This window comes from Amphiprion ocellaris, chromosome 9 (genome assembly GCF_022539595.1).
Source record: "Amphiprion ocellaris isolate individual 3 ecotype Okinawa chromosome 9, ASM2253959v1, whole genome shotgun sequence".
Taxonomy (NCBI): Eukaryota; Metazoa; Chordata; class Actinopteri; family Pomacentridae; genus Amphiprion; species Amphiprion ocellaris.
Genome location: NC_072774.1, coordinates 18,413,715 through 18,432,143, shown reverse-complemented (window position 1 = coordinate 18,432,143; position 18,429 = coordinate 18,413,715). Strand labels below are relative to the sequence as shown.

General features: G+C 37.5%; 1 protein-coding gene across 1 annotated transcript; it reads left to right on the top strand.

Annotated features, from left to right (window-relative positions):
• The first annotated feature begins 109 nt into the window (after positions 1-109).
• LOC111572528 (inhibitor of nuclear factor kappa-B kinase subunit alpha-like) lies at positions 110-8,211 on the top strand. The gene is made up of 5 exons (XM_023276235.3): positions 110-3,183; positions 3,715-3,848; positions 3,990-4,128; positions 4,289-4,396; positions 6,036-8,211. Exons 1-5 carry the CDS (start codon positions 3,127-3,129, stop codon positions 6,690-6,692), a joined length of 1,095 nt encoding a protein of 364 aa, XP_023132003.2. The 5' UTR covers positions 110-3,126; the 3' UTR covers positions 6,693-8,211.
• The last annotated feature ends 10,218 nt before the right edge of the window (positions 8,212-18,429 follow it).

The following is an 18,429-nucleotide window of genomic DNA, read 5'->3' as shown; positions in this document are numbered from 1 at the left end:
TTATTTACTTATTATGTTAATGTTTATACCTAGTCATCTAAAAATCTGAGCTTGTGATCAAAAATCACCATACGTTGTGGTTACTTTTTAAGCTGCTATATACAGCATCAAAATGTAGACACTGTACTGCTTCTGCTAGTTTATTTAGCTCAAATATTGATGACTGCCATCAATAACTGTAACATGTAACTTTAACAAATTAGAGTTCCTTTTACAGTTCCTTGGTTTAAGTTGAATCCATCAGATCTCACACACACTAAATGCTTTTTCTTTCACTTTGAACTTTTGGCAAAGTGACAAATTTAATTCTGTCTTCTCAAAATGTCATATATAACAATCAGAAAACAGTTCCATACACTATGCTGTACTTTTCTTTGTTAATGATGCTTATTTTGCCAAAACCTTTAATGTACTTTTGAGCACATTTTGTCGTTGCAACCAAATTTAGGCTGTACATTCACAATCCAAGTCTTAATTATGAGGGTTTATCATTTATTATGTAGGTTGTTGTTTAGTGGTCCTGTGGAGGATTTAGGTTTTCTCCACAAATTCCAGATTCTCAGCCACTTTGTGTCTGTGACAACACATTTTGAATATTTCACATTAGTTCTTTGACTAACAGCAGCTTTCCTTAACAGGAAATTGCAAAGGTTTCACTTATGAGGTTGTATAGCCAGGCAGGCAGGCAGGGAGGCAAAAAAAAAAACAGGCTGGACGTTGCCAAATTTCAAGAGACGTAAGGTCAACACATCAAGTGATAGCGGAACAGAGACTAGCTGAAGCACTGAGGTCCTCTGGTGGCGAAACAGAAAAACAGCTCAGAGAAGAACTATTCTTTATCAGTAGTTCTGCTGATTATTCTTTATGTTAACCAGTGAATATTTAATTAATTTATTAATTTTAGAAATGTAAAATATGAGAAGACAAGAAATGCACCATTATTCTTAACCAGAGGTTGATATTACATTTACTATGTGAGGCAATTAAATAAAGCAAAACTTTACATTTGAGATGCAGGAACCAAAAAACTTTACCACTTACCTAACTTTAGACCAGTGCTAACCATGAATGCTTTGACTCTTGGTACAGAATGTCTTGTTGATTTCCACAGAATCTCCACTGCTGATCAGAGCTCAAATGCAGAGAACAAAGGCTTGTTAAAATTCTACCGACCATTTAAAAACCAGAAGAACTTGTTTCATATTCCACTAGCTTCTTGTTGTTTTACACAGTTTCAGTGAACTGCATCTGACCCCACCACCATCTAGTAATCTGTAACAGAGATGACCTAACCTTACTGTCAACGCTGCCGATTACAGTGTGAGCTCCACCTACATATTTTTTCCATTAGAAAAGTTCTAACTCTGAAACTAGTCCCACTCTAATTGTGGAACTCCCCCAGGTTTCCTCAGATTATATAGCAGAACTGTTGCATTACCATAAAAATGACAAATGGCATGAATACTGGACTGACATAGAAAATGAGTGCCTAAAATGCTTTTATTTGCACAATTTTTCTGGATTTTTTGTTTTATTTATTTTGAACTTAGCTTAACTGTCTCTAGCTGTCATTAACGTGCTTTATAAGCCTTCTGCATGTTCCTTCTTCCTCCCAACCAGTGGCACCAAAAGTTCAAAAGCACCAACTCTAAAGTGTCAGAAGTGATTTCAGGCCCCAGAACTTCCTACTTCAGGATCTGCTCAAGTTGTTTTGCCAACAGCCACAGCTCATGTACATTTTTGTCAGTTAGTAGTTCAGTTAATCATTCAGTCTATCAAAGCCACAGATTGGAAGGAAGTGGGAGACTTTGGTTTCCTTTGCAGAGTTGAGTGGTGAAAATGTCTGGGGTACATACAGGCATTTCTGTGTAACAGCATGTGAGTTAAGGTGGACAAATGATTCAAATGACATGGGTTTAGAAATGAAGATCCTGAAGAAGAATGTACATATATGGCAGCTACCAGAGTGATTGTACTTTAATACAAGGTGGTGAAGAATTTGTCTTTGAAATTCAAAAGCAGCACTAATTTTGAGGAACTGGAAAAGACAAGTGACAAAAAGGTTGTCTTAATTTCAATATGAACACAGATTAGTGTCAATGTTGCTCACGTCATGGTTTAATTAATGACCTTAAGTGACCATAAATATGCATTTATGACTGTTGAATTTGCATTCTTCCTGTTGAAATGTGGCTTAAGCTGTGTTGCCGGACAATTCATTTACATATGCTGAGGTAAATGGTGTCATGTTGCAAAACTCACTCTCATATAGAGACAAATAATGACTTGAACCTGCTTTTCACAGTCTTAAATTAGTAGACAAGTTGGGTCCTCATTATCAAAGCCTTGGCAGGAGAGAGTTCACTGGTATGTGCCAGGAACAAGAGTCTCAACACTTCTGATGACTCAGTGAGATGGAGTTTTGAGTTAGAGCTTTGGAAATAATTATTCGACTACTGTGATCACCTGTCTCTTCCCTTGCAGTTCTTGGTGGAGCCATACTGTGCTTTCTTCTTAAGGGTGTAATGGACAGCTCTTTTGCTGCTTCCAGGCTGGTTGGCAATAGCTGTATCCCACTTCATTAAACACCATTATGGATGTCTTCTCGCCATTTTTGCAATTTTCTTGTGTTTGACATTGTTGAGTGATGATTTAGTTCATATTGTCTGTAGACTTTACATATACATCTTATGCACAAAATAGCAACACTCAAGAAAAGTGGCATCTAAGTGAATTTTCAAATTTTTAGTTCCGATATGTCACATTTTTTGAACAATTTATTGTATTTATCAAATTATTATTTGACTTTTTGTCTTTTAAAAGATGGTATAAATATTTAACCATTGCAATCAAATTTAAACAAAATTATCACTGTTAAAGGCCTTTTGTGTAGCCCTTGTAAGAAAACGGCATGCGGTGTAACTATAACTATATACTGTAACTATGTACGAAGCTGTAAATAGTACCAGGCTCACTGTATAAATCCAAATGTTCGTATGTCTAGCATTTGCTTATTGCCACAGAAACTTTGGCGGTAGCTGAGGTTAACGTGTATGCTGCTCAAAGGTGGTGACAAAAATGCTTTCGTTTTCATTTACCCCAGGGTGTGGCTTGTGATATAAGGGGATGCATAGATCCCTTTCAGGTCATTGTCTCTTCGACGGCAGAAAATCGCAAATCAAGGTAAGCCACATCATTAAGATTATGTCTTTCATGGAACTTTTAGGGAAAAGCACTTTATTTTTGAGAATTGCAGTAATTTTCCATTTGTGATTTAAAACAAATACTGGTTTTGCATATTCACAATCTTTTTACGCTAACATTATTTTTACATTGTAGATGAAAACAAATCAAATTTTCAGCAAAATTTCATTACATATCTGCCAATACTTGAAAACTTGTATATCACATTGACCATTAGACACATTGGAGGTGAACTGTTGGGTGTTGGTACATCTCTATTTAAATTTAAATAAATAAATAAATAAATACATAAATAAAAATCTGCTTTCCTTGTCGAAGTTTTCCAGTTATTTTGAGGAAGAAAAAACATAAAATGTCAGATTTTATTTTATAGTCTGGTATGTTTAGCAGCATGAAGTGCCTGAACAACATTCTTCTCTGCATGACTGATGGGAAATAACAATGAAATGAAGAACCATTTCTCGTCAGTGACATTCCACACATATTGATGATGTGATCTTCCTTTTTAAGATGGCTGGTTATTGTAGAGGTGGTACGGCAAAAGTGTACCCAGAGATGCGCCATGGACAGTGGGCTGCAGTGAAGAAGGTTCCTGGAAGCCTGAGGTCCCATCAGGACATTACAAGAGAGTATCAGATTTATAAGTGAGTAACACCAAAAAGGCTGTATCAATAAAACAGAAAAGAGGCTTTGATAAACAACACAGAGTATAAATCTTCACATTACACTTGATATTTCAATATAATAACCTTTCTGTTTTATATTTTTGTGGCACATGCTCACAGGGCAGCAGAACATCACAACGTCGTCAAGCTTTTGGAGAGTCCAACAATGCAGGATAACATGTGGCACATCGTAATGGAATGGATCTTTGGAGAAAACCTGGAGAATATCATATTCGATCCAAGCAGTTCAACCATAGAGGTATGTACTAGTCTTAGTAGGAAAAGTACAGATGATGCAAATAACATTAAAGACTTGTTCCCAGTGAGCCAACATGCCCAACACCAGGACAAGGAACCTGAGGATGAAATCTGAAAAGAGAAACTGTTAATGCGAGTTTAACTGAGGTATTTGTCCCCAGCTTACCCCAGCAATCACGAGAACAGTCATCACAGGAATGTGCGAAGGACTGTATCACCTCCACTGCAAGGACATTGTGCACCAAGACCTGAAACCTGAAAATATTATGGTAGGATGCACAGTTTTACATCAAATATGAACATGCAAACATCCAAATGTTTTAGTCAAAACATGTCTACATTTCATAAAATGCCGAAACACTACCTGTTGCATAATCACACAGTAGCTAAGCTTATATGTGGTTATTCAGTCTTTACATGGGAAACGACAAAGCTTCATGGTTCAATCACTGATTTAAATAAAAAGTATCCACATTATATAAGACGTGCTATGCTATGATACTGTGACCCAGCATTACATGGTATACAATATAATTCCATTGTTAAGGTTGAGAGAATATAATGCAAAATTATTATGACAATACCAACATGCTGATGTTTAGTGAGCAAAACATGAAGTTAACCATCGTTTAGCTTATTAGCATGCTCTGATTTGCTAATTAGCGGCAACAACACGGTACACATGAGATCAATGTAATGTCTTTAGTTATGCAGGTATTTGATCATAAACCAAACTATTGGATAAACATTTTTTGATCTGAAAAGTCAATGGAATATCGAAGTTATTGCCATTCCCAGTGAGAGAGCCAAAAATGCCTGTAATACAAATTTCAACCACTTGGTGGGACTCGAAGAAAAGCCAATGGATCACCAAGGCATCAGGATACATTGACTAGGAACCACAAATGTTCAAATTCCATGACAAGTCACCTTCTATGTGTTACACAGGAGAGTTACTGAATGTGTAGTGGATGTCAGTCATTATAAGACACTGAACAATAAGTCAGCTGATCTTGATCAAAGTTAGAAAGAAAACTGGAATAATCACCGCACAGTTGTATCCCTCCACCAACCAGTTAAATTGGAGTTTACTTCCATATTTGTCCAGGCACCTTTATTATTAGTTAGAAAACTTCAAAGAAATTTATTAGGTGAGAACCCAAGATTGGTCTCTCCAATTCCATATCCGACCAAATGTGAAATATGGCCTCAATCTTCCCATCTGTTTGTATGTTACAGTGTAAGTATTGTTGGAGAACATTTTGATGTTACATTAAGTTGGCCTTTGACCTTTGGGATGTACATTGTCATTACTTCATAATTTTGTCCTGTTATACATTTGTGCGAGACGTTGTTACAATTAGCACATGAATTCTAGAATTATGGCCAGAAAACATGTTTTCAAAGGTCTTTGATGTAATCAGATCATCACTGACTCCAGTTGAACTTTTGTGCCAAATTGAAAGAAATTCCCTCCAAGCTTACAGGTGTTACGGGAACAGGACAAAAAGACAGCTCAGCCAAAGGTATAATGCCTCAGGCACAACTGTAGCTGGCACAAATGCATAAAAATCTAAGTTTAATTCAGGTAGTATGCTCTATCCAGATCACGTGAGCACTGCTTGACCCCTTATTAACACACTGTGTTGCTGAATCTCAGTTGTTGGTTAGAAGCATGTGATATCACCTGACATCTAAGCCTCAATCACTTCAAACCAATGAGAAGACAATGTGAAAGACACAAAAGTCTGTCATGTTAAATGATTAGAACTATTGCAATGGCATATATGAGCCCATGTAAACCAGTTGTGAACACTTAGTCAATTCTGCATGATGACCCATATGACAAAGTGCTGAATTGTTTAACTGCAATACCTTAATGGTTGTTTCTTTGATAAACTCACCCAGGTGGAAAGCTACACTTACCGAGCTGTGATCATTGACTTGGGCTTTGCCAAGTTTTACCGAGGTGGCCTCAACTCTGCTGCAGATATCGGAAATCTTGCCTATGCAGCCCCAGAGATCCGAACACAACCAGGGGCTCAGCGAGACCATTGCTCTGATGTGTGGGCGATGGGTAAGATCATCGCTGAGCTTCTCATTGGACGCAGGATTTCACGCACAAGTCCCGCTTACATACAGGAAAAGCTGAGTGGTAGTGCTTACTGTGACCTGGTCAGTAGCATGTTAGATGGCAGTCCAATACCCAGAGCCACTATGGCACAAGTCATTGGTGCAATAAGAACAGCAGGGAGAAGTGCAAGTGAGCCACTGTTCACTCCCTGCTTCAACCAAGTCCAACGTGGTGAGGTAATGGGTGTTGCTTGCGCCATGCCTCTCTTACCATCTCATAACATGCCTTTAAGTTTAAATTTACCAGATCCCTTACCTTCCAATGGCAGTGTCAAGTTTTATGACATGAAAAGAAACCCGGGGCGGAGAGGTACGACAGTCACTCAGGGTGAAATCCGAATGAGGAATGGCCAGGTGGATCGGGCTACGATGATAACAACAACGAACGAAGATGATGCACCTCTAAATTCACTGGGTTACTGGGGTAATTAGGTAAGATTTCATAACTAAAGGAAGCTCATTTTGGCTGCTTGTATCTGCAGCCTCATTCATTCAGTCACTACCGAGCTCATGACCATAGGCGAGGGTAAGAATATAGATAGACTGGTAAATTAAGAACCTTGCCCTCCGACTCAGCTCCATCTTCACCAGAATGTTTTGGTATGGGGCCTATTTTACTGCAGACTCTGCACCAATCCATCTGTTTATCTCACCAATCTGTCTGTCCATCTCATACTCCACTTTCCCGTCCCTTGTGAACAAGCTCTCAAGCTATTTAAACTCCTTAACTTGGGACAGCAAGTCATCCCCAACCCAGATTAAGCAATCCACCGGTTTCCAATAGGGAGCCATGGCATAGAATTGAGAGGGGATGGATCTTGTGCCGTCCGCTTAATACTCAGCTGCAAACTGCCCCAGTGTGTCCTGAGGGCCACGATCTGATGAAGCCAACACTACTTCAGTTAGAAGTAATTACATGAAATTGATATTTGTAGTTTAGTAACTGGGTGTAGTTACCGCTTCTTGGTCCTCTTGAGTTACTGGTCTTATTATGAACAATAAAAAAATTTGCATTTTGTTTATGGAAAAAAACGAAATATTTAGATCTTTTGCAGTTGTCTGATTTAGAAAAAATAAAAAGTTCTCGCAGGGGTGGTTTGCTTTGAATGTGTACGGCCATTCTGTAAAAAATGTGTGCATTGGCATCCACATGCTGTCTTAGGGCGCCCTCTATTGGACATTATGCTAAACTACATGTTATTTTGCTCAGTAATTATTCCAGTTTTAAAATGGTGGTAAAACTGGTGGGGAGTGAGAGGAGATGCTGTCTTACTTTACTTATTATTAAACGTCTTTTTCTCTTTAACATGTGAGATATTTTATAACTTTGAATTTAAGGCAGTGACAGAAGTAATGTATGTGTCACATTGCAGGAATGATCCATTTTAGACTAGAGAGCTGTAAAGATACTGTCATTTGTTTAAGGTGGGGATAAGTTTTCAGGATCATCATTGCTTAAGTTTTACAGTATTGTGTGTTCCTTTGCTATTTTAACTCTTTTTTAATCTCATTGTTTTCTATGAAGAAGGAGAGTACACATGAAAAATGTTCTAATACCTGATAGACATACTAATTAATGCAACCAAATTTTTTTTTTCTTTTTTTTTCTTTAACATCTGGGTTGGTTTTAGGGAACCATATATGTTACTTTTAAAACTGTAGTACTTATGATATATTATGTGACAATGTATTTTGACAATGCAGCCTTTTTACCATGTAAATCTTCCAAATTAACAAATGAACACAAGAGATGTGTAATAATGACACGTCCTCTCTAAGACATAAAATCACAATTAATTGCTCTCCCATACAGTTGAAAATGATGTCTTATTTTAATTTCCGATGTGCCTTGTCAGGTTTTTGTATTTTTCCAGCTTAAATATGCTTTTATTCTGGTTGGACTTTTAACTCATCAAAATAAACAATTAATGTACCTACACAATAATACAGACTTTTTTGGCTTTGTATTGTTATTTTACTAAAAATACATCTTATTACCAGGAAGTCTGTGGCATTCAGTTGAAGAAAAAAAGTATTTACTCAGGACCCACTAGATGTCAGCATTAACAATATTTTTGAGCCCTTTATTCAAGGGTTAATCATGCTGAACCACACTTTGTACTTAAAATTGACACTGAACGGCACACAGTCAGCAGTATCTTGAGAGGAAAGGATGTCATTACATTGTAAGTTATTGTGGGGGTTTATAGTTAAGGGATATAATCAAATTGGTGATAATCTTTCTGAACTTTACCACCATTTCATAATTAGTGTAATCCTATTTAATATTGGTATTTTTAAATTACTTACTACTTTGTAAGGCTACCAAATCTTTGCAGATTGCAGTAAGCTTTTGAGACATCTCTTAATGATGCAGAATTTGCTTTATGTGTGATACAGATCTAAATTTTGCAGCAAACATAGCAAAGATTTTTTTTTAAAAGTTTCAAACACTGAAAGAAGAAAATATATTTTGCCAAAAAGAAAGTGATTAAAAAAAAGAAATTTTCATGACCCATGAAGCTCAAAGAGACGAGGCTCGCAGCACCTTATGCAAGTTTAAAACTCATTGTACTTTCCTGAGCGTGGTGGAAAAAAGAGCATCATTTCTCTAGAGGAAATCAGCAGCGAAAGTATCAGTATTTCATGCCCAGAAACCTTTAAATGCTCTGTTTCAGAGGCAAACATCACTTGAAAGAAAAGTCTGGAAGTCTTTTTTAATGGAATGATAAGACTTTAGACTGGAACTGTTGGGACCTATGAATCAGGACAAGGCTTAAAAGACAAGAGCATCAACCCAATAATCAAAAACCATCAGAAACGGCTAAATCTGACTATGTGACTGGCATCATGGAGTCTTTGAAATACCTGGCCATTCTGAAGAATACTGGAGAGAATCTCAAATACGCATCCAAACCATAAAAATCTTGTTTTAAGAGCATCTCCTTGAATGTCTTTTAGAAGCCATCACAGTCCATAGATTTGAATGCCATTTTTCTTTGGTGGTATGTATCAAGCAGTAGCATGGAAACCAAGTAGCAAGCTCTCAAGTATGCTTTATATTCTTTCTTTGACTATTTACCAAGGTACCAAGTTAATATGTGTTTTCATTCAATTTTATTCACGGCTGGAAGGTTTTTCAGGGGAAGGGTGCTGAATAGTTTTGATTGCACGCTTTGCTGCAGAATCAAATAAACGTATTTACTTCCTTAAATCTAAAATACCATTGTGCTCTTTCTAAATGTAGGTGAATAGAAATAATTTGATGTGTACTCTCCATCACCTTGATCTGAAGGATAAAAGAGAATCACTGGGGGGGGGGGGCAATTCAGATGAATTCAGACAAACACAATCTTTCAGCTCTGAAGTATTCTTACATCAGGAATAACATTAATATAAACTGACCTCTGCTTTATTTCCCTCCAGTTCCCTTTGATTCATGCATCTCGGCAGGGCGGTGAGGTTGATACCATCTTTTTTTATATTTTTTTCCCACACCAGGAGGTTTGAATGCTTGATCTTTTTGATAGGTTTTAATAAGCGGCTTTCAAATTCTGTTTTATTTCTGTGTGTCACTCTATCAAGAAACAGCTGGAAATTTGTTCCATCAAAGCAGAAAAAAAGTGAGGATTGTTCTGGATGCTGCCCAGATGTTTACTGAAGAACGTGAGGTATCAAGACTTTGAAAAACAAACAAGCACCAGCTAGAAGCTAGTCTTAGAATGTCTCCAAAAAATCTCTGAATGTATTCATGTCCCATATTCCACATTTTTCAAATAGCCTATAGGCTGAAGTTTAGGGAGCAAAATATTTTTGTACTGAAATTGAATAGAGTGATACAATAGTGGGATAGATCTGAATGTTTCAGTCAGGAAAACATCACAAAGTTTTACACAGACTGTCATGGATTAAACCTCTGTATATTAAATGTATACAGCGGCAAGTTAACAATACACCATACAGACCAAACTTTAAAAAGGTTGTACTTAAAGAAACGGTGAAATGGAGAAAAAATGGTTTGAACGCTGAAATCAAATTATGTAGAAAGTTTAAAAATCACAGGGAAAAGACAATATTTGCAAACAAAATAGAACCATTGACAATGCTCTTTTAATGTTCTGCTGGCTACTTTTCTGAAAACCTGTTGCATGTTTGCAAAAAGTTTTCAACATATTTATATTGGATACATTTTAGTCCACCGCAAGTTTGCTGCAAGTGTAATTTGCAATCCTGGCAACACTGCTAAAGGTCAACCTGACTGCTGGCCATAGACGTAACACTTTTGTAAAGCTGCTCTTTTCACAACATCCCGTCCAATTCAGATTAGTGGGCTAATTTAATAAATATATCTTTCACATGGCTTCTCTGCTATGCTAGGCTAGTTCACATTTAGCAGCATTAGTCCAGCTGCTGTTTCTTCTTTCTCCATTATAACCAGATTCATACAATTAATTAACTTAAAATATGTTAGAGCATCAACAGTTGTTTTTGGTTTGTTTGTTTGTTTTTCAATAGACTACATGAAACACTGGCTAAATTAGCATTAGCTTTCTCATAGCTGTAACTGTCCAGAGAGTCACTGCAGTTTGTTTTTACAGTTACTTTTTTTATTCTTAGTTTTTCATATTTTTATGATATCATAACATTTATATAGTAATATAAAGCAATAACTAAACATTGGGCACACATATAGTTGCTGCATTTTGCAAAAAAAAAGGTATTAACCTGCGTATGCTTGTAAACAACAAGTTCATACCGATGGTAAAAAGGATCAAGGAGTGTATTTAAGGTCTAGATCTTGCAGCAAATTCCTGTATGTCAGTCTCCCATATTTTACAGTTAAAATATTTCTATTTGGAACATGTCTAAAAAATGAGTTGAGTGACAAAGAATTGCCTACATATGAATGGTCATGATGATAATTCCTATTAGCATGTTAATGGTAAATATCTTGATGTGTCTGCATCAAGCTAATGGGCTGAGCATTTGGCACGTGATTGTAGTGCCTATGCTAGGAATGACTGGACTTTATTAAGTTATATGAGTTGTTTAAATGTGCTGTATCTTAAGTAATTGATTTTGAGCTTGGTTTTGACTTTTTCCTGTGTATATTTTCAGTTTTACAAGGCTCTGCAAGTCAGCAAAGAACAGCCCGAGATGGAGGTCTTTGGTGCAGTGTTTTAAAAGCAATTATTAGTGCTTTTTGTTTACTTCCAACGCACACTGGGAGACATTACTTTGTACATTAGTTTCCTTATTTTTCTCTAATGTGTGAAGTACTGGATACTTTGAATTTCCCCAAAGGGCTGGATGAAATTTACTTATCTATCTATCTATCTATCTATCTATCTATCTATCTATCTATCTATCTATCTATCTATCTATCTATCTATCTATCTATCTATCTATCTATCTATCTATCTATCTATCTATCTATCTATCTATCTATCTATCTTTTTTACACTGTGTGCCATCTTTGTCCTGTGTTGAAGTGATACACAGTCAGCGCGTTCAGGTGATTTCATCTCCTGTCTTTTATCATGTTCTCAAACTCTCCTCCCCGTTCTTCTTCCTCTTGTTCTTCTCCTCTTTCTGTCTCCTTTGACTGGATTTCTTCACGCTGCATGGTGAGCGGTGAGCTCTTTAAAAAAACATTGGATACGCTTCTTTTAAAGCCGAGACTCGCTCGTCTATCGTGTTGCATCATCTTCAAAAGCAGTGTTCAACAAGGCCGTGCCACTCGCTCGCTCAGCTGTGTAACTATCGTGGGGTCGGCTGTGTGATGGGGCTGATGGGTAACGAGGGGGTGAGTCATGGAGCTTGGTGTGATGGCAAAAGGGACACACACACACACCTTTATGCTTAGATTCACCCATTTTCTAATTTGCCCTCAGGAGAACACACACATACGCGTAAACTTTTCACACATTCACATATTCACAAACCAATTACTTCCACAAAACATGCAATTCATGCACACATTGTTGAATGTAAGATGTGCATGCAAACACACACAAAGACACATGGCAGAGGTTCCTTGTTTTGGGGGTTTTCATATTTTTTCTAAAAACATGAAATTTTAAAGTGATTTTCATTTGGATTGCATCTTAGCATGCATTTAGAAGTTGCCGTCCTTCCATAGTTCAGCACAGTTTACAATAAACACACTCTTTTGGTGGTGAGGATAATAAGTGACAAGGAAACGAAGAGAAAATGGAAAGAAAAAGTTTTTAGTTCAGCCGAAGTTCCTCCGAGTCAGTGAGCACCTACAAATAAAAATAAAAGTAGATGTGCATGCAAGCATATCAGGACCAAGCACACATACTGGATGTAATTGTATTTTATTTTAGGAATATTTTGGTGAATATTATTATTTATTTCAGAAATCTGAAATGAATGAGTGAAATAAAAAATACTGAAGAATGCAGGAAATCAAATCTGGTGTAATTTACAGAACATAATAAAAATCTGTTACAGAAAATATTAAACTGTTTTGTCTCTTAGTTTAGGCAGTAGAAATGTGAAATTCAGTGTGTAAAAAAAAATATGTAAACTTTATTAATGAACAATACTGTGATAAATTGTTGTTATACATTGTAAATCATATTTTCTCATTTAATTTAGACCTTTTGTGTTACTGTAAAAATAGAATTTAGTCTAATCAAATATAATGTTGTTTTTTCTTCATATTTTTTAGCGCATGCAATCCCATGATAAGCAATATAGTAATTTACCAGAATCAAGCAGTCAAACTTCTGAAATGAAAAAGGTAATGAAAAGGAATAGTCATCATTTAAAAATACATAAATAAAAAAAAATTATAAAATCTGTGACAATAAGTCGATCTACAGGTAGCTTTTTATTTACTGACTGTTATTTTGAAAAAGAAAAATGGAACAGACCAATATAATGAGCTGCTGGCATGAAGTCATACTACAAAGAGTAGCGCACACACGCACACACACACACACACACACACACAGGATCACAGCTGATTTAACAAATTTCTTTCTGATTTGGCTGCGTCTGCTTGAAAGTGTCACATCGGAGTCCATCAGCACACATTCACATCCACACACAGTTAAGCAATCATGCGTGTAGTTCAGATGCCTGATGTGACAAATGTGTGTGAGTGTGGGGTATATATGACGAGTGTGTGTGTGTGATTGTGTCACATCAGCGTGTGTCTGTGAGAGTCGTTCGCCAGCCGTCTGTCTCTTCTCATTGCACAGATTTGATGTTTCTGCTCTCAGATTCCTTTCTGTCTGTTTCTAACATCTGGCTTTAGGTGAAGCTTGTGTGGAGAAGATGCTTGTGTGTGTGTGTGAGTGTGTGAGTGAGTGTGTGTAACCATTCCTCATGTCTTTGTGTGGAACTGTGTCATCGCTGGCATATGTAGTTGTCCACTGTGGAATTTCTGTAGAGGTGCATTGTCAGTCAGGTGGCATATTTGTCTGTTTTACCATAATTTAATGTGAGATATTTGTTTTACAACAAAGTAGGTAGTTTTGGTAAATGTGTGTTTCTTTTGTTGAACATTTTTTAAAAACATTAACTGGCAAAAAATCTGTTTGATCTAGATTTAATGTTTACTTACAAACAAATAGAAATATTATAATCCTACCTCGAACACCTACCTGTCTGTTAGGTAGACTCACCATCCTCTTCTAGCCTTGTCATAATTCTGTTTGTCCATTTTTCAAAGTAAATTTCAAACCTACTGTCTCCTCTTCTGTCCGTGTGTCTCCAGGGGGCGCTGTAGTGCCTGCTGTCAGTCTGTCTCTTTCTAACCTTCCTCCTCCTGCATCCTGAGATGACAATAAACCTGAGTGATGAAGGGAGAACTGCAGGACACACATATGCGCGCACACACACACACACACACACACACACACACACACACACACACACACACACACACACACACACACACACACACACACAGACTGTCCCTGAAGCTGATGTCAGTAAAACCCTGTTGGCAGTGTAAAAACCCAACAATTTGTAATCTGGAATGAGTCAGGAACTGCTCACAAATACACTTGAATACAGTTGCAGTTCTATCTTTGTGAGGACTCTCACTGACATATTACATACCCTAACCTTTTGTCCTGGTCTTAATTATCATGACTAAATACCCAAACAGCCCTTTGAAGTTGTGAGAACTGACCAAACGCAGAAAGGTCTTCATTCTCAAGGTCTGAAATGCAAATGGGCCCTCACAAAGATAGACGTGCAACTACACACGCACACGTACACACACACACACACACACACACACACACACACACACGCACACGCACACGTGCACGCACGCATGCACTCACTCACGCTTGACACCAGCCGTCTGTTTGTGATTACAGCGACTGAAGGTCAGTGTGTGTGTGTGCGCTGTTACCACAGTGACGTCAGCCTTGACTGACAGGTGTGTGTACAGACTGATCAGGGGTTAGTTGTGTGACAGACTCACACCTTCACATGTGGTACACACACCCACACACACACACACACACACACACACACACACACACACACACACTTCCACTGACCTAAAGATGTGTTATTAGAGAATGTGACATTGAAAATAAAGTTAAAGCAGAACTAGTCTGTCAGAGTTTTCAGCTGAAAGTGAGCAGAATCATTTGAACAAATAAATCTGATGTCACATTTTAGCTTCAGGTACTAATTAAGTTATTAATGATGGAAAAATGACCTCACATTTCTCATCAAAATGTATGAAACATGAGAGTGATTTATAGGACACAGCCCCAAAGATGATGACCACAGCCAGACTAGGCAAGAACACCTGTGCACGAGCTTTTACATTTGATTAGCTCGAAATAAAATCACACGGAGGACTTGTCTAATTTAAGATAAAGACTCCACAACTCTTCATAGAGGCTGAAAATGTTTGAGGCAGCAAAGTGGAGATATAAAGGGTAGACAGAAGAGGGGGGAGGGACCAGCACGTCTTTCTGACTCAGGTATTTTTCAAAAACCTCTGAGTAAGAGTCTCTCTGTGGTGTTCAGCCATGCATACCTGAGTGTGTGTGTGTGTTTCAGCTTTCTGGGTCTCACTTGACGGCTCCTGTGATCATTAAATTCAGTTCACTTCACTTCATCCAGGCGTGATTTCTCTTTAACCATTTTATGGGGTCACCTGATGCCTGTTTCACAATGGGTGGTGTTGCAGGTTGCCGATCTATCACAAGTCTGCTTTCACATCTCACCAGTAAACTCTTTAAGATGTGACAATGTGAAGTGACAGTGAGTTGATCTGATTTTATTTTGTTCGCTATCTACAACTGAATTGCCATTTCCTACTTGTTAGTCATTTTTAAGTGCTGCTGTTCTCCGCTCTTTGTCGTTGCTGTACGTCTCCTGTTGATTAGTGAAAAGCACAGGATCTCACTGTCATACAGTATGAGCATGTGCAATAAACACACCATGCACTTACACTCAGCATGCAAACACTTCACCAGTCACATGGAGCCAAAGCTAGCTGTCAACTACCCTCACATTAACTGGTGTCATTTTATTGACCAAATTTAGATGGCAGTATTTTACAGGGTGTGGAGAATTATTTCTTGTACCTGTAATCTTGTGTTGAAATTATTGTTCTTATTTAACTTATTTAGTTAGATTGCAGTTTGATTTTAAAAAGCTCGATTGAATGATTTGTTTAATTTCTGTGTTCAGTAGGTGTAGGCTGGTCATTGGGTTCTGTGTTAGGAATGTATTAAAACAGAAGTGAGTTCACCCATGTGCAATATTACCTATTAGTAAATGATTCAAAGTTGTTCTTATATCAGGTTAAAAACTAGCAGTTTAGATTTACTATATTAAAAACACAGACAGTATCACAGTATTAAATTACAATAGGAACTCAACAAAAGTAAGTCATTACTGAGATTTAAATCTTTTATTTTATTTTTTTCAATATTTCATATGTTAGCCTTTAATTCTGAAGACAGACTCAATCCTGCATGAAGGACATCAAATCTGTTCTATTGGATTAAAGTCACGGGGCACCCACTTTTTTACTTCTTTAGAAATCTCTGTGAATTTGGCAGTGTGCTTTGGATCCTTGTCGTGCTGGAATTTTCCTCTTCTGCCAGTCAGCCAGTGTTTTGGTATATCCACAGGCGTTCACGATGCCATCTGTAAATGTCGTCTTCCCACAACCTTCTGCACTAAGGCAGCCCTACATCATCACACACTCACTGCTGTGCTTCACTGTTGGGCCTATGCATTCACTGTTGTAGTCCTGGCCAGGCTAACCTCAAACCTGCTGGGTCTCACCTGAGCCAAACTAATTTATCTGACCAAAGAATGTGCTTTCAATATTCATCAGTCTACTTTTCTTGCAAGTTTCACCTGGCATTTTTATGCCAAAGAAAAAGAAAGGATGTTTTCTTGGATGCCAGCCATAGAGGTTGATGTTACACAATGTCATTCACAGTCTGAGCTGTCCCTGATTTCCACTGTTAACTGCTGTGCCAAGTCTGACGCACTTGTCTACTTGTATTTCAGAGGTAAATTGCACAAGCTCTGTGGTGTCAGTTTTGGAGGATACCCACTCTGGCTCTGATTGGTGGTACTATGCCTCTGGTAATATCTCTTGATTATTCTGCAGTTGTGCTGGTAGCTGGTCACCAATCTTCCTGTATTCCGTCTGTGTGAAGTATCACAGTCAGGTTTTGCATTCCCTCTAACAATTCTTTTTCATGGAGAGCCATGATCCGGACATTGAGGTAAATGCAGCCCATAGATCCAAAACTGAGCAAGTTCTGATGTACGTAAATTACACCAGGTGTATGCAGTTCAGTTTTGAAGTCTGTAGTTTCAATATAATCTTTCTAAAATGTTTGTCTTTGACTGTTCATAAGAGGAATCCTCTACCTGTCAACTTTAAAAATAATACAATAATTGAGAAGTGACAGAAATGTTGTAAAAAGACCAGAGTTTAACAGTTCATGTGAGGATGCCCAGAGTTAAAGCTGTTGTGTACGAAGGAATGAACTAAAATTACTCCAAGCCAATATGTGGGACTGATCAAAACTTCCTGGAAACATTTATTTTCACTTACTGCACAAGAGCATCACACCAAATACTGAAAGCAAAGGTTGGCACTTTTTCGCTATTCACAGAAATGTAATACTGGATCTCTTTCTAAATAACCAAGAACAATATTTTGTTTTGTTTGTTGAAATAGATCATTTTTATCTATCTTTAGGACTCGTGAAAATCTGATGACGTTTTAGGTAATATTTGTGCAGAAATATGCTAACTTCTAAAGTTTCTGTAGATATGAGACCTGCTGAAGAGTTTACAGAGGTAAGGGAGTTTGTTATTGGACTAAACCAAAGTTGAAATAACTCAAACTTTCTGTTTCACTTTTACAGGGTATGAAGTGGCTCCTTGTTATTTTAGTAAAAGCTCTTTGTATTATATAACTTTAGAAAAGACACATGGAGCCAATTTCCCCGCAGGGATCATTAAAGTTTCATTTAATCTTAAGTCATTGTGGCAGCAGCAAAGAGGAGGATAGAGATAAAAATACAATAAATGGAGAAATTATGATTTTAGCAGCACTATGCAATGCTGTTTTTAAACAGGAGTGAGATCTGACGATCTTGTTAGAGTTGCAGAGCAGGAGAAACTATTTTGGGTACCCGATGTTCCAGAGGTCCTGTTCATTTGTTGGACCATGCTAACTAACTGACGGGTGAAGCTCCTCGAGTTTTGGATGGATATGAAACTTTTCTTCAATTCAATGCAAAAGATGATCTGTGTCAGAAAATATCTGCTTCTTTAAGAACAATATTCAAAGTCGACTGTCACTCTTTAAGCTCTGTGAGGCAGTAATTCTCTTGTAAGCGGAGCGGAAATTTTTGGTAGGTAGACATTAGAGTTGTTGATAAAACATTTTGTGAAATGGCCTGGAAATATGATTTTTTTTCCTTTCCTTTTGGGTGGAGAGAGTATCAGTATAACACGGTAATCTACAGAGAGTGCTGCTTCATGGGCTCAGTCCTCAGTTTCGATTCCAGCATGGGCCCCCGCTTCACGCCAACCAACCACAAGTGTTTTGTTAGCCCAGTTTCACCTGCAGAGGTTTTTGAAGTTGTTTTGTTGTCACAGAAGAAATAAATTCATGATGACTGAA